Source organism: Micropterus dolomieu, linkage group LG21 (assembly GCF_021292245.1).
Source record: "Micropterus dolomieu isolate WLL.071019.BEF.003 ecotype Adirondacks linkage group LG21, ASM2129224v1, whole genome shotgun sequence".
In the NCBI taxonomy this organism is placed as follows: domain Eukaryota; kingdom Metazoa; phylum Chordata; class Actinopteri; order Centrarchiformes; family Centrarchidae; genus Micropterus; species Micropterus dolomieu.
Window position 1 is genome coordinate 20,425,269 of NC_060170.1, and position 23,763 is coordinate 20,449,031.

Here is a 23,763-nt window from a genome sequence, read left to right on the forward strand (position 1 = left end):
TCATAAGCAGTTTCTTTCTTTCTCCACACTTTGGCCTTTCCATCACTTTGGTAGAGATTAATCTTGGTCTCATCAGTGCATAAGATTGTGTTTCAGGACTTCTGCGGCTCATCTCTGTACTTCTTTTCAAATTTCAATCTGGCCATCCGATTCTTCCTGCTGATGAGTGGTTTGCATCTTGTGGTGTGGCCTCTATATTTAAGCTCTCTGAGTCTTCTTCCAACAGTGGATTGTGATACCTTCACACCTGCACTGTGGAGGTCATTGGTGATGTCACTTATTGATGTTTTGGGGGTTTTCTTCACAGCTCTCATGATATTTCTGTCATCAACTACTGTTGTTTTCCTTGGCCGACCTGTTCGACGTATGTTGCTCAGTACACCAGTAGTTTCTTTCTTTTTCAGGACATTCCAAATCGTTGTACTTGCTATGCCCAATGTTTGTCCAGTGGCTCTGGTTGATTTTCCTTCTTTTCTCAGCTTGACAATGGTTTGCTTTTCTCCCATAGACAGCTCTCTGGTCTTCATGTTGGTTTATCCTCTTTAACAGGAAATGCAGTCTTTATAAGTTTGAACCAAGGATGAAAACTTAGACTAGTCATGCAGAACTATTTAATGTTTGGACAATCAACCTGAAAAACAACACCTGGGCAACAAGCAACATCTGTCAGTCACATGTTCCAATTGTTTTGCTCACTTGAAAAATGGGTGGGTTCAAACAAAGGGTGATATGTCCTGAGTTGTTTAACACATCTAGATGTGAATACCACGAAATGAGAGCTGAAATTCTGAACTCTTGTCTCATACTCATCTTTTGATCTTAAAACCAAATGTCTTCAGTGAACAACAAAAACAAAGGAATTTGCCTTACTGTTCCAATACTTTTGAAGGGGACTGTGTATATATATATATATATATATATATATATATATAAATATATAAGTATATAGTCATTTTAAAATCACACGTGAGAGCATGCAACAAAATAAGATAAAACAAAATATTGATCCAGACATTGTACTCAAATACTTCTTCATATACTTCATGTACCTCAAGTACTATTGAGTTGTGATCCAATAAATTCATCCATTTAAGCAAAAACTGCTCTCCTGCTGCCGTGGTGACCGAGGACAGAGAGCCAGAGGGAGATAGAGAAAAGAGAGAAAAGGTAGAAAGTGTGGGGGTGGCAGACAGAGACGGGTAAGTGATGAAACATTAAAAGAGACAATAGGCCTAATTTCTTATTCATAATTCTTCTGTTACTGCTCTTGGGAATGCACTCTGGCATTATTCTACTTGTCGTCCATGTCAGTAAAACCTCACGGAACTGACATGAATTGAGTGGCACATGGAGAAGAAAGGTGTCTGGTGACTGAGGCGAGATCACCTGCAAGTATTCTGAGATGGAGGAGCACGCTCAATGTAGGACAGCTTTCCAACAGGGCATTATTCAGCCCTATATATAGACAGGACAGAAGTAGGCTGAGCTAGGAGCACTGCCAAAAGGCCACGGAAATAAGTCATAGTGTGAAGCCTTGTGTACAGTGAGTGAGGACTGTGTCAGATATGTTTTCATATTGTCTGGAGACTCAGCAGAGACCTCCACTACTATACGGTTAAAACCTATGTTTTCCTATAAATATATTTTTCTGACCTTATTAGAAACCAATACGTGGAAAAATATTGAAGTGGTAACTCCTCCCTTTGCTACAAACTGAGCTTGCACATGATGATGAAGGTGACAAAACACACACAAAAAATGAGTCTTATCAACAAAACTGGGCTTAAATTAACCCAAAAACACTTATTTGGGATTTGGGAGGTGAAGTTCTGCATTGAAAATAATCTCAATCCCAAATATAGAACATATGAAAATCTGTCTGTATTTATGTCAGTATTCAATGTGTTACAATTTTTTGAGAAATAATGTGTCATATTCTGGGGAAGACTTCTGAAACATCATTTTAGGATAGCAATGAAAAGAGGGAATTTGGTACTAAAACAGTAACTGAAATTGTTTCAAGCAGCCAGTATGAACAGTGACCAATCATATTTAAATGTACATACGGGCACATGTATGGGTGTGTCTGTATTGTTTTAAGACAGACTTGTCAACCTGTCCCTTTAAGTCTGTTTTTTGGGGTTGTTAAAGAGGATCCCAAATGGAACATTAGGATTTATTAAAGCATTTTTCTATGTATTGATACCTCCTGCCTCTGTGTAATGTATCCTGTCCATCTTATAACACAATAACAAAGAATGACTCTCTTTTTTTGGAGCTGATAAGCAGTGTGTATCGTGCCCGAAGACAGCTCAGCAAGTTAGACTCACGCCAACTTCATGGCTGGGAAGTCATGGGCAACCCTCTGACTCGCTAAACCCCCTCACTCCTTGGCAGACGAGTGATTTTTCTAGAAAATCTTTATAATAACGCACAGACTTGCTACATACCCACCTTCCTCGTGTGGCACAGAGCTCATTTCAGCTGTCCTCCTGTCTCTCTCAGCAAACCATTTTAATCTCTCCCTCATTAAGTCAACATCTAGTTCGACACAGAGCTGTTGGCACTGTTAACCTCCAGTGCCAGTGTAAGTGGGGCTCCGCATCATCAACACGCACATGTTTTACACTGTGCTGTGACAAGCCTCGACTTGTTCCAGGCACGGAGTCCCAGAAACACCTACATCTTATACTTCACAATTACCGTCAGTGAGCGATGTTAATATTCCTGCTGGAGGAAATTTAGGTTAACTGAGCTTAACACAACAGAGACAACAGGTTGGAAAGAAAGATGAGTTATAGCGATGTGGGTGACGTCTAATAAAGTTCCCAGTAATATGTTACTCCTCACACCAGGTGAAAATAAATAAGCACTTTCTCCTCATAATATCTGTGCTATTTCTGGCGGGTAATCATGGGTGTGTGGTTATTATAAACCTAAAGCAGCAGTTCAATGACGCTCCTCACAGAGGCCCTGCTAGTAACCCACATGAACTCAAAAACACATCTGAAAACATCCTGTTTAGGCCTTTGCCTTTTTCTTTTTCTCTTTCCAACTGGCTTAGTTAAGCTCTTGGTGAACTCAAAATGAGTCGAAGTCCTGTTTCTGTTATGTAAGAGTAACAGTAATGATTTCAAATGGCTGCCTCTTTAAGTAGACACTATGTGTGTAGACACATGGTGAATCTCAAGAGGTTGCAAAATCCTTATTTATAGGTCACAAAATAGACTCTTGATCGGCTATGACACGCAGAGTATCTACCCAAACCTGCTCTGCCTCAGCTGCCCAGTGCGCGCACACACACAAGTACCTACAGTGATTGTGACTCATTAAGAAATTCCCACTCTCCGCTCGAGACCTTGGCAGTGACTCATCAGAGAACATTCAGAATATGTGTGACATTCTGCTGCTGCTGCCGCTGTACATGTGGAGGAAACAGGTGGTGAGAGCTTCACTGTGACAGAGGAAGGGGTTGGGGAAGAAATCCATCTCTGCATTTAAATTTGTTTGACAATCAAGACCTATTCCCACTGTGACTTTTACATAATGTAATAAATGTGTAGTCAAGACCTTTATTCTTTGCATATGAGGGAGATCCATCATCAAGTTGTTAGATGACGACTGTTTTATCATCCATTCACAATTTTAAACTAAAATAATTCAATTCAGTTTTTATTTATAAAAATTCAATTCATAACAAAAGTTATTGCATTGCACTTTTCATAAAAAGCAGGTCAAGACCGTACTCTTTGTAATATTTTGTAAAAAACAAGAGACCCAACAATTCCTACCATGAGCCAGTACTTGGAGACACAGGCAAGGAAAAACTCCCTTTCAGCAGGTAGAAACCTTGAACAGAGCCGTGACTAACGGTGGGCGGCCATCTGCCTTGAGCAGTTGGTGAGAGAGAGAGAGAGAGGGAAATACCCAGTGTGATCATCCTATAACCTGGAGATTAAACCAAGACTAATGTTTTTAACAACAGAGAACTGCTGGCGTTAATCTGTATTTTTCTTAATGTGAACTAATTCAATGAAAAGACAACAAGACTAAACGTTTACAGCCATACTTGTGGCTGTGTGAGGCTTTTCTTAAGTACAGCAGTGCTTTGAGCTAAATGCTAACACATTTTAGTTTTGTATCAACATGTGCCAACTAGGAAACAAGAATTACAGCTAAGGTTATTACAGGAATGTCACTATTTTTTCAGGTGTTTAGACATAAATCAAAGTACTGGACACATGCAGCTCTCTGTTTTGCTTTCACATATGTTTCTCTGTATATCAACTTTTCTCATGTAATATCATTCCTGCTGAATTAGCACACATGCAGGCATGATTTATTCTTTCCTCCTCATTTGCCATGTTCATTGTGAGAGAACAGAAAATTTGGCCAGAAAGAAGTTATTGATTGGTGCTGCACGTTTTGGGGTCATTTTATAATCAGTAGCTTGTTTATTCTTACATAAAAAAAAAAAAAAGTGCAAATAAACCTCTCAGATCACTTTCATTGGTTATTTGCCATTTCATGTTGCACGCTATTTTCAAAGTATTTTATAAAATGCTCAACAACAAAGTAGGGAACACATATTCTCTTCTTGGCCAAAGGCAAACATATTTGGTTAGATCCTATGACTGAGCGGGTAAATAATGTCAGTCTCTCAGAGAGGCATATTTGTCCCATGTTCTCTGCAGAGCACCCAGTCAGCCACTGCTGTTCGTTTATTTCTTTAAGCAATGAGTCTTGAACAAACAAACCATAAATCAGCATGTTTTTATTTGAGACAGTTCTTGGAAGCGCCACATGAGCAACCCCTTCTGCCATGTCAAAGGTTTCTCTGGACACATTCCAGTCCAGAGTGGTCCTCTATAAACCTGCTCCCAAACTCAAGTATCTGGAATGAGTCTAAAGCTCAGTGACTCTGCAGTAAAATTAGCAGGAGGATGGACTCAGTCTGGTAATCCTGTGAAATTCATATGAAAACTCAATAGTTAACAGGCAGAGAAGCAGTAAAAGTAACTGGTGGAAAGGGAACATGGTAAAAACTGAAAAAAAATTTTTGCCTGAAGCTGTGACATCAGGTCGCAACACACAACTTGACTGTTTACCACACACACTAATGACTTTATTAGGCAAGGTTTTTGGTAATGTGCCATTTTTATTTCTGTATTCCCATGAACCTTTTAAAGAAATAGATTTAGCGTATGTGCTGATCGCTTGGGAACAAAACTAGTACCCTTATCTCAATTTCAGTCGGGATTGAAAGCAGCCTTTTTCCTTGTGGAACACCATTTTCCTGATCTGAAGGATACATGTAGGCCATTGGAAATTGGCACCATTTAAAACTGAAATGTAGACACCTACACAGGGCTAAAACACACAATTCCATTCTCCCTTAGAAACCTAAACATCTGCTACATTTCCCACCAGCAAAAGCTCCACAAATAGACAGAATAAGGAAATAAAGACATTTCAACAAGGAGACAAGTGCAACATGGGTTTATTGTCAAACTGGTTATTAAGACATGAACTTGATTAATGCCATATTCAAATCTTAAACTCCGCTGTAGTAAAGTGCAGATTCAAATCAAGTTGCCCTGGGAGTCTTCATACATTTTCTACGTCTGGTTTTGAGCGGTCAGGTTTAACAGACTGCAATATGAAATCCTACGAATTATGAAAAGCCCTTTTTTCAACCCCACACATCTAAAAGCTAATGTGCAAACAAGATAATTCACAAAGCTGTACTATTCTGTAGGTCGAGGCGTTCTCCCACTCATTTGTGTCTTCAGTTCTTATACAATTGGACGACAGTTGTACAAAATGAGCAGAACTAACCTAGCTGTAGTCTAGTTTGGAGCCTAGGAGTTCTCATGAAAGGTTTTCTGCAGTGATTGGTTGGTTGATACGCTGCTGCACATGCACAATTGGCCAATGTTGGTAAACCTACTCAGAATTTGCTTTTTGATCACGATTATTAAAAGAACGACGGCAATTAAAGGTAAGCCATGTATGAACTGTAAGAGGTCACTTTTGTGTACAAGCCTGCACACTCCAGCGGTTGTAGACAGTTTGGCCGCTGTGGTTTCTAGTGGCAGTCATATGCATTATGGAATTTCCACCACTTTAACAAACTCTTGTCCGCAATCATTTGTGTAAGCTAAAAAACACAAACAAAAAAAAACAAAAAACCAAAACAAACCAAAAAAAAAAAAACAAAAAAAACAAAAAAACACTCCGCATACAAGAAACACACTGTGGCACTTACGCTCTTTCACACATACACAATCATTCAAATTCATCCACTCTTTTTACAACACTCAGTACAATGGTTTTTGCACCCCCTCCCCCCCTTCTGAGTGAGGAAAGGGGACACTGAAGGAAACGGCAGCAATGAGGTAAACACAAAAACTCATGGAGATATTGCACAGACAAGTGCCGGCACAGAATACAACAGTCTCTCTTTCCAACAGCCTAGCCTGTGCATAGGAAGAATAAAGCACTTATGGTGTTCGCAGACATTAAACCCTTCTCGTAAAGCTTTGTTATACACTAAAGTTGGGATGGACAAATAAGTCTAGAATGCCTACCACTTGGCAGGTATCCAGATTTGACAATAACTAAATGTATTGGAAAAGTACACACACACACACACACACACACACACACACACACACACACACAAAAAGGTGTAACCTAATGACTGAGGAAGGGTCCATGACTGTTGGCAACAGTGATGGGACAAACAAAAAAATAACCTGAAGTCCCAGCATATGTAGAAAGGCCTCAATCCTTGCTTTGAGAGAAGCAGGCAAAGTTGAGGCTGGGTTGGAGCCAGCATGGAGAAAAATCTCTCAAGTTTCATTCAATAAATAGCATAGTGGAATATGCAAAAAAACAAACAAAACAAAAAAATGTTTTTTTTTTTCTAAAGCAAAAATACGTAAACCCTTTTCTCAGTTCATCCGGAGATACAACTGTTCGTCCATGTTGCAATCCACTCCTAATCCATCCCCAGAGATTGAGTTGTGACCGGTCAGAGCTGTGCCTCCATCAAAGGCGAAAATGCTAACCCATTCCTCTGTTTACTCCAATCACTTCTCAGTTTCTCCTTGTTGAATGACGACATTTTTTGTTCACACAAATCTTTGAGTTCATACTCCCCAAAATAGTTTGAATTTGCAACACTAACCCACAAAGTTGTGTCTTTCAGCTCCTCCAACGCCACGTGGGTCAGGCGTTGAACTATAATGCTCCTCAGTCTGTCCAGTCCACTCCATGTAGTCACGCCCCCTCCTCTTTTCATCCATCCAGTTCTCTCTCTAATCCTTCACAATCATTATCTGTGGAGCAGGACGAAGGCCTCTAGTTTCTCGGGGATGTTTCCCCGGTAGTCGAGGCTGTGCTTGATGATGGCCCTGGCGGCTAGGCACTGCAGCGTGGTGTGGTTTATGGGCTGGATGACATTCCTGGACAGCTCCTTCTCGTCCAGGAGGTCACAGGCTGTTTGTTTGAAGGCGTTGGTGCTGTCAAAGTGAGTTCCGCATGAAATCAGCAGGTTCATGATGTCGGGGTGACCATTGGATGCGGCTATATGAAGGGGACTGATGGGTTGGCAAGGAAAAAAAAACAAAACAAACAATATAAATAATCTTCCATAAGATTATACTAGTTAGGTATTTTCATTTACCTTCTCAGTTACAGATGGAAGAAATACAACATTGTTCTAACCAGGCCTGGAATTTCATGATTTTAGGGGCAAGGTCGCTTGGCCTTTTGTGTTGAGGGCACAAAGTCCAAATGCAGGGCGTGACATTCATGTATTTATTTTTTTTTTTTATTAATTTCAATGGCCAGGATTAGGGCTGTGCGATTTGACCAAAATCTCAAATCCCGATATATCCCAATAAAGATATATATCCCGATATCAAAACATTTGTGTAATTTCAATGAAATATAATCATAATCATTACTCATTTCTCTGCATCATAAAAGGTGGGTATGCGATTCTGGAGAAATCCAGTAACATAACAAATGCCATGATATAGAGCTAAAAACGACACAGGATGTAACGCAACTCTTGTTAGCTAGATTGTGGTTATCAAACTGTCACTATTTTCTGCTGCAAAGCTAACATGAGGGGATGACACGGTCCCAGAATCACCATACCAGCTCCAGACTGCGATTCTCACACTTCTGCTGTAGCGAACGTCACGACAGCATGTCTTGGCGAACTAGAAAGTAAGCTGATTGTCGGTGGGCAAGTCATTTAACATTACCCGACATGGCTGGAACCTGTTGTGTGGCTTGTTCATACAACAGACTTCTCTTTGATATGAGCTCCCCGTTTTTGCTTGCATGGTCCTGAGTCCTCCTGTTCAGTATTACCGATTTCTGAGTAAACTTCACTCCCTTCCATGTTTGTTTATTCTGAAAACAAATCTGTTGAATCTCCAACTTAAAACTAACTTCACCAAATTGCAAAGCACCATCCCCTTGTGGAAAATATTACGGTAAAGTGTGGATTTTGCGACAACAAAAAACAATTGAGCATAATTGTAAAGAACAGATGTTTTTCTAACGTCAAACGATAGATATTGTCATGTCGCACAGCCTAGCCAGGATGACATGTCATTTACTCCACAGCAGGCGGCCAACTTGAACACCAACATATTGTACATCAAAGCAGCCACAGCAACTGCACAGTCAACAACAGGATCTAAGGCATAAGGGATGCAAGGAGATGAAGAGGGAGAGAAAACGCCTGGACTAGAGGGAGATATGACCCACGACCAGTTTATCATAGTTTATAAAAATGCAGCGCAGTGAGGATACAGATGTCTCACCCCGGAATCACACAGGCGGCGTGTGCGCCGCGTTACGGCTGCCATAGCTAATTGCTGCCACTGTAGTGCCACAGCGCGTCCCAGAAGAATAGGCAGCCGGTCTATTGTTGACAGAAGACGCGTCAAGCAGAACAGAGCAGATGAGCCAGGCAGGAAGTCAGACACAGAAACGGCAAAGAGAATCCAGTTGATTTTCAAAGTAAAATACCTTGTACAGACTCCCGATCGTATATCAATAAACACAGTTAAAAACAGAAACAATTTAACTACGTAGCCTTCTTAACCATGGTAGAAGCACAAAAATCAAGGACAACTTAACAAATCAACTACTTCGAAACAATTCAGCTAAATCAGGCAGGGAAAACGCTCTTATTCTGAAATGCTCCATATGGGAAATTCAGCCCTTCAAGTAACGGGGGAAACGGGTCACAGAGCACTGTGATCGGTTGTAGAAGCATAAACAAGTCAACAACAATGTGTGTGTGTCCGGGGTCAGAGAGGAGCTGAGCATATAGAACACAGATCTGTTCGTCTGGCACTGTAAACTACGGCAGCCCTTCAGTCCCGTACGGTGATTTTTTATCTTGTGTTACAAGTATCCAACTTTTGTGCTCAAGATTAACCAAAATAAAACCTTTGACATTTTAGGGTCTCCGTAGTTAAGAGACACTCCGGTCCACAGTGTAGTTCATACACATTCTAACAAAGTTTTTATATCACATCACTTCTGTCCATCGTCACGCACCCGTTCTTACTCGTCCACATGAGCTCTCACTTGAAACTGACAAGCGTGGCGACATGTTTCTAAATAGCCAGCCAGCCCCTATTGTCCAGTCTTACGGCTTCAGCTGCAAAACCATGACTTACAGTTGAACTGGTCTTGAGGACGATGTGAGCTGGCCACTGTGGCTGCAGGGCATATCATTTTTTGAGGGATATGAGGGAAAACTGGGGGGTCTCTGAAATTCCTGCCCTGGTTCTAACCATTTTTACTATGTTGTCTGTTGTTCTTATTAACAGAATTATTGGTAAAAATAAATAAATTAAAACCATGATAGTGACAAAACAGCAAATTATGAGCGCGTAACTAGACTAGATGAAACATTTACAAACCCAAACAGACCTGTTGTCATCTTGATCGCGGCAGTTCACATCTGCCCCACATTCAAGAAGGATGGAAGCGACTGTGAGGGAGGGGAACTTGCAGACGGGATAGCGGCCCACACAGGTGGTGTTGCGGTCGACTGCCAGGTGTAGTGGACTGTAGCCGTTCTTACCACACGGCTGGAGCTTCAGGAATCTGCAGAGAAATATCAACCTTTCAATCGAGGAATTGCAACAAACTGACAATGAACTACAAACATCACCGTAACAGCGCTACGCAAGTACAGGACAACGTCCCAAATGATAATGAGGACCTCAGGTCTGACTGGACTATTAGCACAGATTATGAGACATACTGCCAATTGTCTTACTGCTCTCTCACTACGAGCGGGGCCTAGCTACATCTCAGCAAAATCACGACTATTTGCAGGACAGCAGAAACATCTTCCAACACTGACTGAACCTGTTAAGACTGCACCTTGACACCTCCTTGGAGGTGTAATGCACCGTTTCAGTGACACTCTTAGTTGGTGAAAAAGGGGGACATAAAAGTGCTCTGGCTCCCTGAATGGTGAAAGGTTCACACCAAATCAAGTAAAAGACAGGGCATCATACTGTGTATTGCGTGAACAGAACTGGATAACCTCCCTTTTAACTTAATATTTACTTTTACTGAGGGAAAATGTTAAAATATAATTTTCCTCACTGAAGAAACATTATTGCCAATGCAGGCAATTTACACACAACCCCACCTATAGATGGTTTCCTTCTTGAAGTGGTCCTGCTCTGTAGTACATGGCACTTTCTCCAAAAGACAAATGAGGTGCAGGATGATTGACAGGGCCTTGCTGAGCTGGGCAGGGTCTGGAGGCATCGGTCCATTTTGTTTAACGGCCCGCTCAATCTCCAACACACTCTTGGAAAGGATCCCCATCAAGTCCTCAAATGACACCGATGTCCCCAGTAGCCCCTTGGCCCGATCCTGCAGCATGAAGGAGAAGAGCTCAGCGAACGACAGCAGGCTGGAAGCGGTCATGGGGCTCAGGGGGTCCAGGTTGCTCTGCTGCATGTCCAACGCGTACTTCCACAGATTGATACAGCGCTCAAAGTTCCCAGAGTCGGCATAGACAGCACCTCGGTAACGGATGTAGTAAGACGTGTCTGGATGTTGTGGGCCGAGGATTCGCTCGCGGATGAGCAGTGCCTGCATGCGCATTTCATCCGGGTCGGATATCAGCCCGTCCAGCTCTTCTGCGTTTGTTACCTAGAAAGACGATTACAAGGTCAAGATAATGGCAGGGTGCAGCAATTTAGGCAGTTTGGGGTTTCCATGTGCTGTGATGAAGTCAGGCTTTCCAGAAGCAAATAGCTTTAAGACTTGAGACTGGACTGCTGCAGTGGGTTCTCTAATAAATATAAATTCAGTAGAACACGTTTTCTTTTAATTCTTCGCGACAACCTCAAAAAATAGCCTGTTGTCTCTAATACTAAAGATTTTTAAACGTCGTTTCTGTGCAGTGAACTTAAAAGCAGTCCCTTTGCTAAAGTCTGTGCTGCTTTTACCAAAACATGACGCTAGGGTGGTGTTAGGTGGACAGACGGACTCAAACTAATACTCACCTCCCTGGCGTAGTCGTATGCCATGACCAGCTGCTTGGGTTCTGGTTTATGGACAACGTTGTTGTCCATGTACCTGAGGTCCATGGCTCTCTTCCAGTATTTTAAAGCTCCAAGCAGATCTCTCTTCTTGTCAACAAACGTGGCTCCGAGGAGCTCCAGGGCATCGATGCGTTCCATGTGGCTCGTCTGCAGAACAAAGAACATAATTTTTTTAATGAATATTCCTTCAAGATAAATATTTAATAGATACCTCACGCACGTCTATGCAGACAAACACCACTGTAAGCAACAGGAACCCTGACCTGATGGTGCGTCGTCAGGTCATCTACAATGTTCGTGTGGCCTGTGACGCTGGCAGAGAGCAGGGGTGTCATGCCGTAGCCGTCCTGCTCCATGGACGCTCCATACTGCAGTAACATTCGCATGATCTCCAGACTGCCCGACTCTGCACAGTCATGAAGCGCCGTGTTGCCTGTGAACAGAGGGGACACGTGTCTTACAATAAGCTATAGAATTATATTCACAGAGAACCCAGACAAAGTCACCACACAGAAGTGTCGTTGGAATTCAGAGACAAGTTTGTTCAAGTAATGCAATGCTTGTGTTTATTTTTTTTATATGGATTTCTTTTAAGATTTACTTGAAAGTTAATAGACGTGAACTCTTAACAATTTACCATTTATGGTGACTTTTCTGCAACAAATAGTTAGCATAACTAAAGCACTACTAGATGATCTGCAGATACATTTAATTGAAGACTGTATCTTCATGCTGCCGGAGGAAGCAGTACCTCAGTGCTATACAAGTGATTGTATACCCCGGCTGAGCCACAGCATTTATGATAAAAGCAGAGATAATTTTAATGCTACTCACGGGTTTGCAAACTGGCCAATTAGCGTAATAAAAATAAACTTAGCAAATGTATCTACAGAGAGCGTTCCAGCGCCTGTTGGAATATCTTCAAAATGGCTGCAGATCAGCTGGTACCAGGATTACTGAGGATGCTGCCATTGAGTCATTTCTTAAACGCTCACTTCCACCCAATGATTACCCATTCAGGTGAAACTTGTCATGCTCACAGATTGAGCATGCAATTCTCCATACCACTCACTCAGAAAATAGCAGGTCATGCTGCCTCTAGTTCTTAATATAGTGGGTAAACTGAATAGAAGCTTTCCAATGGGGATGTCAGCTTAACTGCTGCAAGCATGTGCAGTTAAAAAAAACTAAACAAAAACAAAAAAAAGCTTTGCAGTGGCTTCTTGGTTAAATAATATGCCGTCTCCTGAGACTGTGCAATATTTTTGAAGAGTCTTTTGAGTTGTTTGCTTTGACTTTGTGGGTGTGTCACATCATACAAGAAACCTGGAGAAAGGTGTTAGGTTAAAAAGGTGTGTTCAGACCAGCTTGTTTCTTATTTCACCGTTTTAATTATACTTCATTCTCCACCTTATTTAAGTGTCACTCACTTATTGAATCTTCCTCCATCAGTACTCTTCACACTCACAGAACTAACATACAACATCAAACTATCAGCATAAATGGTATTGTCTAATTGTACATCTCTTTTGAAATAACCTATATACTGCCCAGCCTTAGTATAAATGTTGAATCATAGAGCATTTTTAGACATTGTGGTATTCCAAAATAGCCATCACTGAGCAGGGCTCACATCAACTGAATATTCTCCGCCATTGGCTGAATCTTTTCAACAATGACGGAAAAATCTGAAAGCTCATTTTAACAGATTAAGACTAAGGCTGATCTACTGTAATGTTAAGTTATTTACATGCAACACTGTCAATAACCACAAGTAGACTCCCTGTCCAGCTGGTGGCCCGTTTGTAAAATGAATTACTTGCTTTCAAATGGAGTGATTATATAGTTAACGCTGCATTTCTCAGATATCAAATACTTTTTGCTACAGTAGAGTATCATGTTACCATGAATTTGCCACAAATGCCTCTTTTGGGCCTTCCTCAAAAAAAAATCAGCTGCCACTGGAGTTCACAACTTTTCTGGGGGAATATGTTCAACGTCAATATTTTCGTGTGGTTATGGAAATTTTTTTCTCTTCCTTCTCTCGTATGGACGATAAGTTCACTTCCACTAACAAAACAGGTTAATCCAGAAATTTGGGAAATCCTTCGCACAGTCATTATGCGGCTCCCAATAGAATTTAGGCTACGTTAAACCAAAATGAGGCGTTCATTTTGGAAGGCATCCCACGAATAACTGTCCTGAAGCGCTGACGACATCTTTTTAAGCAGTTCAATCTGCTGTGGTTGTGGGATCCTGGCCATTTTCCCCAAAGCAACACAATGTCCATTATTTTGGGAAATGTGACGCTGTATATCTAATATTACACATCTACTCCTTCCTGCTGGTTTATCAGTTATTAAAAAAGGCAATAATCTGAAAAACTGGCTGCAAGAGTGCTTTCCACCTCAATCATCACACCACTGTCAAGCTCACTTGTAAGCCCATGCATTGGTTTGTGTACATTAGAGCAACTGCCAGCTGCTCTTACGATGGTCAGGAGAACCAAGTGTCTTGACTTTTCATTGGATGTTGACAGAGTGAATAAATTTCGTGCCAACCTCTAGCTAGTCAAAGGTGGTTTCATGGAAGCGTAGGAGGTGGGGACTCAAATGTGTGAAAACTAATAGACGTACCTGCTTGCAAGTTTGATGCATGAGGATTAACACAGACACCTTATTTTGAAAGAATGATAACGTGGAACACACCGAGTATAAAGATTGTCAGAAGTGAACCACAGCGCAAGGATGGTTTGAGGACATTTCGATAATTTTTCCTCCCGTGAAAACGGGTTACTTTTGAAATCTACTAACTACAGCTGTTGTGCTCTGTGAAGGAAGGAACACTTCCCATTTCCCCAGGTTTCTTTTAGACATCTACAGCGGTCAACTGTTACAACTGATACACAAGATTTTTAATGGCGGGAAACCACTGTAATACTCTTCTTTTCAAGTAATCCTGTGGTCTGTCATCTCATAAAAGACAATACCCTAAAAAAAACAAATCAAATAGATGAACACCGGTTTTCATGTATTTATAAATCATCTAAGGAGAAACCATGATCTTTTCAGACACACCCACCACTGAATCAGTCCACGCTGACGCAGTTGTCATTGCAGCTTTCCATTGTGAAACCAGAAGTTCATGTTATTCTGTTGAGTCATTTTAGATGGAAACATGCTAATGCTTAAATTACGGTCTCACATTGTTGTTCCCTACTGTGTATATTTACATCTATTTAATCACCTCTAGTATATGAGGGTATTATTTTACATATTCACAAAGTTTCTTTAACTTTCTCAAAAATTACTTGCCAGGAGATTAATAGAAATACATCAACTAATTATCCAGAATGTGTGGCTTAACCCTGAGGTGTTGCTGTGAAATAGAGTTGAGAGAGAAAATGTAGGAATCTGCAGAATCTGTGTATCTTATCTCAGGGTCAGAGATCATGTGAATAAAAGGGAGCCACTGTTTGCATGTTGCCAACAGCCTTGAGTGTGCTACCCACTCACCTTTAACACTTTTTCTGTTGACATCTGCACCTTTCTCCAACAGGTACTGCGCTATATCTTTGTGTCCCTTGTAGCAGGAAATCATGAGGCACGTGTGGCCGTGTCTGTTAGCCACCTCCAGGTCAGCTTTGTGCTCCACCAGGTATTTCACAATGTCCAGGTGGCCGTCAAAGCAGGCCGCCCTCAGGGGTGTGGAGTTGGTCAGGGTCGTGCTGTTGACAGAAGCTCCGTGGCCCAGCAGGGACTGGACCACCTTCAGGTGCCCCGCCGCCGAGGCGGCCCAGAGAGGGGGCGCTCCCTCGATGGTCTCCCCGTCAAAGTTCACTGACCCACCGACCTCAACAGGCGCACTGCAGATCTCCAGCAGATACTCTACCAAGTCCAGGTGGCCGTACCGGGAAGCCATCAGGAGCGGGGTGGCTCCGTTAGTCTTCTCACCCATCAACTTGGTCACCTCGTGTCCATCTTTGTTCTCCAACAGTTTCTGCAGCAGCCGGAGCTTACCGTCCCGGGCTGCGTTAAAAACGGCCGTCTTTAAATCCATTTCTGAGAGATGGTTTCAGTGTTTAATAAAAAGGAAACTATGTCCGTGAAACAATCAGTCAACGATAACTCGAGGTGTAACGCTGCGGTGGAGCTCGGGACCCTTTGTTTACAAGCTCCGACTTTCTAGCAATCGTAAAACCCAACTAACGTTGGCTAACAGTTAGCGTTTCGGTTCAAAGCCCACGACAATTCGTTCAGCTTTCAAAAACGGGAATCACCAGCATGTTACGTGGCTCTGTAACTAATAACTCATATGTTTGAGGCGACCCTTGGTCCAGTAATACATTTGTCGCTGAGTTAGCAAGGTGGCTACCCAACTTCCTTGATCAATTTAGCTAAACGATTAGCTTCGCTAGCTGAAATACTTTAGCACTAACGCTACACCTCTTTATTGATCGTTCGACCGATACTCATCCACTGGCACGTCTTCCCCTCTCTCCTCCTTTAGATCTGCTTCCTGTGCTTGTCATTGCTCCACAACATACTCCTGAGAGGATATTTATATTCGCTTTCCGAGGGCCGTCATATAAAAATCCACCCACACCCGTTGCGCCGTGCTGCTGCTAGCTTAGCCTGGGAAAACGACGGTCGGTCTCTAGTTCGGCCAAACAAGCAGAGGATATCCCTGGTATCAGAGTCGTTTTTCTTCCACACACACGGAGAAACAAACGACGTTACCCCCAACACAGCGAATAACAGTCGTCAATGTAGCCACTCAGCAAGCTGGCACGACAGTAATCTCGAAGAAGGGGAAGGCAGATAGGCAAAGCTATCCACCCACGGCTCGCCCAGATAATCACGACTCAGTTTCTGTCAAATCGCAAACGTAACCCGTCTTTTTTTCTCGTCTCGCGCAAATGATTGACGTGTGAATGGCCAATCACAAAGCTGGCAGGCTATGACGTGGTCAATTAAAAACACAACAAAGAGAGATCGCTCCTCTGTAAGTACCTTTTGTAAAGAAATACCTACAACGGAAGGAGAAACCAACGCCAAGTGAAAGCTTAAAATACCTACTCTGTATCTGCCGGCGTAAAACATATTTTTAAATATTTCACGGCTGCAAAGCTGACTGTGATGGCCTTGATTTTATCACTCCCTACAGGATAAAAGAAGCATGACCAGCACAGAGGATGTATCTTGAAACTCCATCCATCACTGAAATCCAAGAGTTTATTGATAACCAATAAATAAAAGCATACATCGACATTTTAACAGAAAGTTTATTCAGCCATTCCAATAACTTAACAAGTTCCCAGAATGCATCAGAGGTGAATTTGTGTCCAAAAATGACCTGTCGGTGCACAAACCTAAAAGTGCACCACCTACCAAAACTGACAATGAACACAGGGTGAGAAGAAGGGACAACTATTACAAAGGAGCTAAAGCCAAGACAGAACTAGCAAATGGGAATAATATGGTAGTATATCTTTTACTTGTCTTCCATGTCTCTAGAACTTAGTTCTAACAGTTGAACAAGAGCAAACTATAAAGTAAAAAACAAAACACTGACTGTTTGGTCTCTTTCAGTGGGTTAGGTGTAAAAGTCTGTCTTTGTCATACATATTAAAGTTATATTTTGTGACAATTCTCACATGACAACAATAATGTCTTCTCGCTTTGTTAGCTGGTGACTGAATGTCAGTTACATTCATTGATGTTGCGTGCTGTGAAAACTTCAAAGTGACATACTCTGGTGTTTCATGTTTCAGCCATGATTGTGTCTTTGTTTATGTCAGTCAGTAACACAGTGAATAGTGAAGAGAAACAATGACCCACTAACTTTCATGCGATTCCTGGCTGACGCAACACTACCACGTTGAACTAAGCCTGCAACTACTACATGTAACACTTCCTGGAGGCTCAAAAGTTTAATGAAAATCTTAAAGAAACTCGCATGTTTCTAATTTTTGTTTCAGTTTTACTAATTGAGTTAAGATGATGGAAAAAAGTCGGAACCAGCCATATTAGATAAGAGACATAAGATTAAAGCTGTCAAAATCTTCCTTCCTGCTTCCTTACTTTAGAAAATTGAGTAAAATTCCAAATAACAACTACAACAGTGCTGTATAAAACTAAGATGACAATATCCAGCCTACAAGATAAACAAGTTGGTCAGACAGCAAAGGCAGACTTAGATATAACATTAGATGGGAAAAAGTGAAAGACAAAGTTTTATGACAAGCTGGTGCACCTAAAACTGCTGGCATTGAAAAACACAAAATGTATATTTTTTTTAAACAAGAATAATATAAGTTGTTTCTTCTCTCCCACATTGAGTCAAACAGATGTAATACAGAAGCCCCAACATGTAATTTTAACAGTTTTAGGACATAATTCACCAAAGGTGTAGTCAATCTGAAGCATAATTTTATCACAATGTATACATCGAGCAAATGGCATTAAAAAAATGCAAAAACTGACTTAAATGTATTTAAGAAATTGGCTGCTGTCACTCATCTGCATCTCTAAATAAAATCCTTCAACCCAAATACAAACTGTTTCAAGCTACTATGAGATTAGAGCAGGGCTTACTCTCTGTACAGCTTCCTCCCTCTCTAATATGTCATCTAAAATGACAACGCTGATAAAAATCAAACACAAAACCTAGTCTTTCTCACTTAATACAGTGAGGTTTAATAACAAAAGGGGAAAAAATGCAACAGATTTTTCATAACCAAATGCAACATTTATGGGGGAAAAACCCTTTGCCTTGCCATTGTGGAATCCTCAACCCTCAGTGTTACCAGTACATTTAGCCACAACTTTCGCTCCCTTGGTTATTTCAGTGCACAGTTTGGGCTGAAAATTCAAACAGATTAGAGAGCGAGGGTATGAGATTATGGATGTGGAAAAGGATGCATTAAAATAAGAACGCATTTAGAAATTATTTCAAATATTTAAAGTATTTAAGGGTTGCTTTAACAATATAACCAGCTGCTTGAACTGCCTACCAATACAGATAGTTAGAAGCAACACAAGCAAGCCTTTCTTCAGGTTCTCCTTTACCCCTCAAAACATTTTCAACACATAACCTTTTGTTCAAGACTCATTTGCGTAAAGTTAGCGAGAATACCAGTGCTGAGTGAGGATGGCATGTCAGATTGTATGACCTGGCAGTTTGATATGATCCAATTTCAGATTAGCACTGATATTCTAACCCATTCTATGCACACAAGCCCAGTTACGGGTAAAGAAAGTGATAATCAGATCCCAGTGCTCAGAGACCGTTATGATCCGACGCGCGTTGTAGTAGTCTTCTTGTCAGAGAAGAAGCTTCTCAGCAGGACCACCTGGCTGATGCTGACCACCAGAAGGATAATAGCTTCTCCAATGGACCAGAACGCAACGCGGGTGTTGAGGTCCTCCGCCCGACTACGTCCCTGGGCCTCTCGGAGGCGAAAGTGTGTCTGGTAGTCGATGACCGACTTCAGGGCCTCATGGATGGACACGCAGGCTGATTCCATCTGGAAATGGTACAAACAATTATAGGATATTTGGATTGTGGCTGGAAATTAACGATTGACAACTAAATAAAACAATTTTAACTTTTATTCAGAGTCACTACCACTAACAAATGGTTTATTATGTTCACCTTATAGTTACTTGCAACTTCAGTCTTGCAGTACAAGCAAGGCTCTCTTTTTCAATGTTTCATCTGTTATCCACAAGAAACTTGGTGAAAACGTTATACACTGTGTTATCTGTAATAAAGTCCACAGCAACTGCAGGTAAACTATTGACAGATGTGACTGTGGGTGCCAACTAAATCCATCCTGGTTAAAACTCCAAGTGCCGAGCACACCCAGACAGGTGTTTCAGTTATTACAGCAGGTTAAACCCCCTTTTCAGTTAAAACTGGGTGGATCTGGATGGAAACACAAAACTGCACAGACTAATAGGAACTGCAACAGGCACAATAAAACCAACAGCAGAGTGAGACAGGTGTACAAAAGTGTCATCATCTCATGTTGCACCAAATAAAACAAAATTGGGCTTATGTCAGAGTTACAAAAAAAAAAATCTAAAATAAGTAAAATAACTATACTCTGCTAAAAACCGAACGAAACATTCATTCCTCACATACAAACATGTAAATGCATAGGCCTGTGCCTGTGCGTGCATCCACACACACACACACACACACACACACACACACACACACGCTCACCTGGGTGAGAGCAGTGACTCTGTTCTCGTTGGGGAAGAGTGGAGGGTCATCGCCGACCTGGAAGTCAAAGTAAACTGTCTTGTGTGTGAAGGTGGAGAACTCATTACTGAAGCAGAACTTGTAGGTGCCATTCTTGGCTGCTGTGAATGTAAAGCTGTCATATTGCTTCTTCATCTCCTTGTAGAGTGTAGTTCCATCTGGGTCCTCCAAACGGCAGTCCACATCGTAATGGCCACCGGTCACCACCTGGGAATACACAAAGACAGGAGGACCATGTATTTGTCAATATTTATTTCAAGCCACTATGAATGTTGTCAGTGTAAAGAGAAAGAAGATAGACAATATGGTCAAAACTTATGTCCTGACTGTCACATCCAAATCAGTTTTTTACTAGAACACAATCCTATAATTTTCTGTATTTTACAATAATATATTTTCTCGTGTGTTTGTGTGTGTGTGTATATATATATATATCTCTCGATTAGACATTAATAATGAAGTATCACTCAGCCTAATGACTAATGAAAGCTAAAGGCCAAATACTGCTCGCTCTAAGGAACAGGTAGACAATATGCTGATCAGCATTACTAAGTTGGTTTTATTGTGAAGTGGGTGCTGCACGGGTGGTGATGGCCAGTGGATAAGACACATGCCTTTGATGCGAGACCCGGGTTTGACTCCCACCTATTTATTTATTTTTTCTTCCCTAGACACTGACACACATATTTGTTAAAAACAAATTCAACATTTGCGTGTCTCCTTTTATGATTTGACCTAGCTAATCTTTCAGTAAAAGGAGTCAACCAATAATCGGCCTGGCCGATATTCAGCATTTTTCCAATAATCGGTCATTTTAAAAACAGATAGCCGATATAATTAATTTAAAATGCGCTCCTTTGGCTCTGATGCAGCCGCCTCTCTCTGTCTGCTCGAGCCCACAGTGTGGTGAGTATAATGTCCCGCCCACAGTACTAGCCGATTGGTTACAAGTCACGGGTAAAAGCCTATCAACACCTTCGATTGTGCGGAAGTAGCCAATAGAACGAGCGAGCCACCACACTGTATCCCTCGCCTCCTCTCTCAGCAGAGCTCCACATATACACATGCGGAACAAAGTGAGCTGAGAACAGTGTAGATTAACCATAACTACGCTCAATACTGTAAGTAAGTGCAGCAAAACCAGCAATACTAAAAGGCTGATCCTGCATCAGTACAATAAGCAGGAATGTCTAAAACGTGATATTTTAATCTGCTCTGTCGCTCATCCACCGCAGCTGTGGTTTTACACAAGCACATGTGCTAGCTTGGCTAATAGCTAATAATTTATAAGCAAGCTAAAACGAAACCTCTGTCTGTAGCCTGTTTAGCTGAGATGCTACGTTTCGTACCTTTCTAAACTTCACTCAGTATTTTGATTTCAGGAATATAGTTTATTTTACATGTTACATTTGTTCCCAGTGAGATACTGATTTTATATAGTGACTTTGCAGCTGTAAACAGTTGCTGCTCTGAAAACAGTTAGTTAAAATAAAATTTTTAATTTGATTACTGTTCTGAATTCATTCTTTTTAAAATAACATTTTTAAAAGGCAATTATTTTACTAGTTAAAGAAAGAACAGAAAAAATAAATAGAATGAAGAAAATAGAACAGAACCAGTAGTGTCAATACAATCTAAATGGCAGCAGGGATGCACCGAAATGAAAATTCTTGGCCAAAACCAAATATCCTGAAAAAATTTGCAGAATACCGAACACACACATTTTTGCCATTGCATAAATTAAATAGTCAAAATGTACTTTTTACTCAGTGTTTCCCACAGGATTTGGAGAGACTATGGTGGGTGTGTCCGAGGCCCAAGAGGGTCCGGTAAAATAAATTGTCCATGTGTCCATTTACTTTTAATGTACACATGTAATATGTTTTATACCTTCTGTGAATATAATCAAATTAACCTTATTTCCATACTGTATGGACACCTGTGGTCACATGTGAATCCTCTTTTTAAATTAATCAAGTCCGACCGAATCCAACCCAATTTGATAAATTATGTATGTGGTTCTCGTATCGCGTAACATGAAGACTTCATAGCTTCTCTTCAGGTAGGACTCTCATACTGCAACACTTGTCTTTGTACAGAGAGAAAATGACAGGATAAAGTCACTAACCTGCCTGTCAGCTTGCTCCGCTCCGTTTCAGTTACCATAAATGTTTGAACACGTGCGCACTCCAAATTTTGGTGCAGCTAGCTTAATCGTCTTCTCAGAAACGAGTGACAGAAACACTCAAAGTGGGTCAGACCGTTTGTTGCCTTTTCTAAGACGTCAATCACAGATGGAGTGGATGTACATTACTAGGAGACAATTCAGCAGAACAGTGTCTGCAAACGGCGATTTTGCATCTTTCTCTCACACTTCCAAAGTCATTCCACACTGCCGACATGTCAACGTAATTGTTCGGTAAAATTTAATCGGTCTTTTGACTTATTAGGCCAAACACCAAAAGTGCTATTTTTGCTAGGGTAACATCTGGTGCATCCCTAAATGGCAGCAGGTAAAGATAAAGTTTATGATAATTTATCACTCATATAGTTAGCAAGTCCATCTCTGGGATGGATCTCTAATTCATTAAATTTACTATTTATATAGATTAAACATGACAATTAACTTTAATCTTGTTATTTTTAACAATGTTTTGTGGTTGAGTTTGTGTTATTCTAAATTTTGACATTAAGATAATTTTGTTTTTATGGCAAATCGTTCCCAAATATCAGTCATCGGTCTAACTGGTTACTAATAATCCTATCGGCCCGGAAAAAAACATATCGGTCGATCCCTAGTCAAGACCCAATTTCTGTACATGAATTTAACATTTATTCTAACTTAATACAACATATGTTTGAACGTTGGTGATGTAGATTGCTTTAAGATAGAAACTACTTTGGTATGTAGTAGGTGTGCTGGCGTAACCCTTGTATAAACTGACACTATTTTAGAAAGTATTTACACATGGGGTGCTAATTTTTGAAGCCTGATAATGCCTTTAAGAGGACAGTGTGGACTTTTTTTTAATGACAACTTCACTTTAGGACGATTAACAAGGCTGTAGGGTTGAGCTTTGGGACGAAAGCGGACCACGCACCTGAAACTCCAGGGTACACTTGGTGCCGATGATGATATCCTCGTAGAAACACTGCTTCGCGTTGTCGGGCAGCTCGAAAGTTAGCTCGGAGCCCAGCACCCAACCACAGAGAAGCTGGGCCCACAGCACCTGCAACAGCACCCGAAAGGATCCGTACATCCTGAAGACCGGCAGCCGAGATCCAAAGTAAAAACCTGAGTGGACCTGCCGAGATAAACATTAGCAGACATCAAACTAAAATCAATACCGAGGGTGGCAAAAACGGTGACAAAGCAAACCCGGACATTGACATTAGTGACGAGATGTTAGCTCAAAGCTAACTAGCTAGCTGACTGGCCTTTATATTTTACAGACAGGAAGCCACTTGGAATTTGTTACATTTTCCTATGGCTAGTATATTCGTGAATTATGGGCGCATTAAGGTCATTCCCGTTAAAGTAAATTCAAACATTAACATGTCTTAATTCATTATTTTCTCAGTCAGCCAAAGCTACTCACCACCACAAAGTGCTCACCCGGATGCGACTAATGCTAAGTAACGTATTACAAACCTTGACACGACATTGGCTGTCATCTCTGAAGGCCCGCCCCCCTACTCTCCCTCATTGGTCAAAAAAGAAGAGGCGGGCGCTTGTGGGATCACGTGGGCCACGTCCACACACGTCTTGTCTTTCTTCCTTCATTACACTCCAACGTGGCTCCTGGGCAATAGAACTATAAGTTTATGAATAAAACAATCATGAGAATTAATGTAATATAATTTTCCTCAATAACAATATAAC

General features: G+C 41.2%; 2 protein-coding genes across 2 annotated transcripts; both read right to left on the reverse strand.

The window, feature by feature from the left end:
* Window positions 1-5,483: 5,483 nt before the first annotated feature.
* Window positions 5,484-16,487, reverse strand: fem1c (fem-1 homolog c). The gene is made up of 6 exons (XM_046034302.1): window positions 15,125-16,487; window positions 11,873-12,042; window positions 11,571-11,756; window positions 10,703-11,214; window positions 9,970-10,146; window positions 5,484-7,604 (listed from the first exon to the last, which is right to left on the reverse strand). The coding sequence occupies exons 1-6, from the start codon at window positions 15,666-15,668 to the stop codon at window positions 7,340-7,342; spliced, it is 1,854 nt and encodes a 617-aa protein (XP_045890258.1). The 5' UTR covers window positions 15,669-16,487; the 3' UTR covers window positions 5,484-7,339.
* A 388-nt stretch (window positions 16,488-16,875) lies between these two features.
* tmed7 (transmembrane p24 trafficking protein 7) lies at window positions 16,876-23,522 on the reverse strand. The gene is made up of 4 exons (XM_046034303.1): window positions 23,480-23,522; window positions 22,982-23,185; window positions 19,842-20,087; window positions 16,876-19,137 (listed from the first exon to the last, which is right to left on the reverse strand). The coding sequence occupies exons 2-4, from the start codon at window positions 23,138-23,140 to the stop codon at window positions 18,901-18,903; spliced, it is 642 nt and encodes a 213-aa protein (XP_045890259.1). The 5' UTR covers window positions 23,141-23,185; window positions 23,480-23,522; the 3' UTR covers window positions 16,876-18,900.
* Window positions 23,523-23,763: the final 241 nt, after the last annotated feature.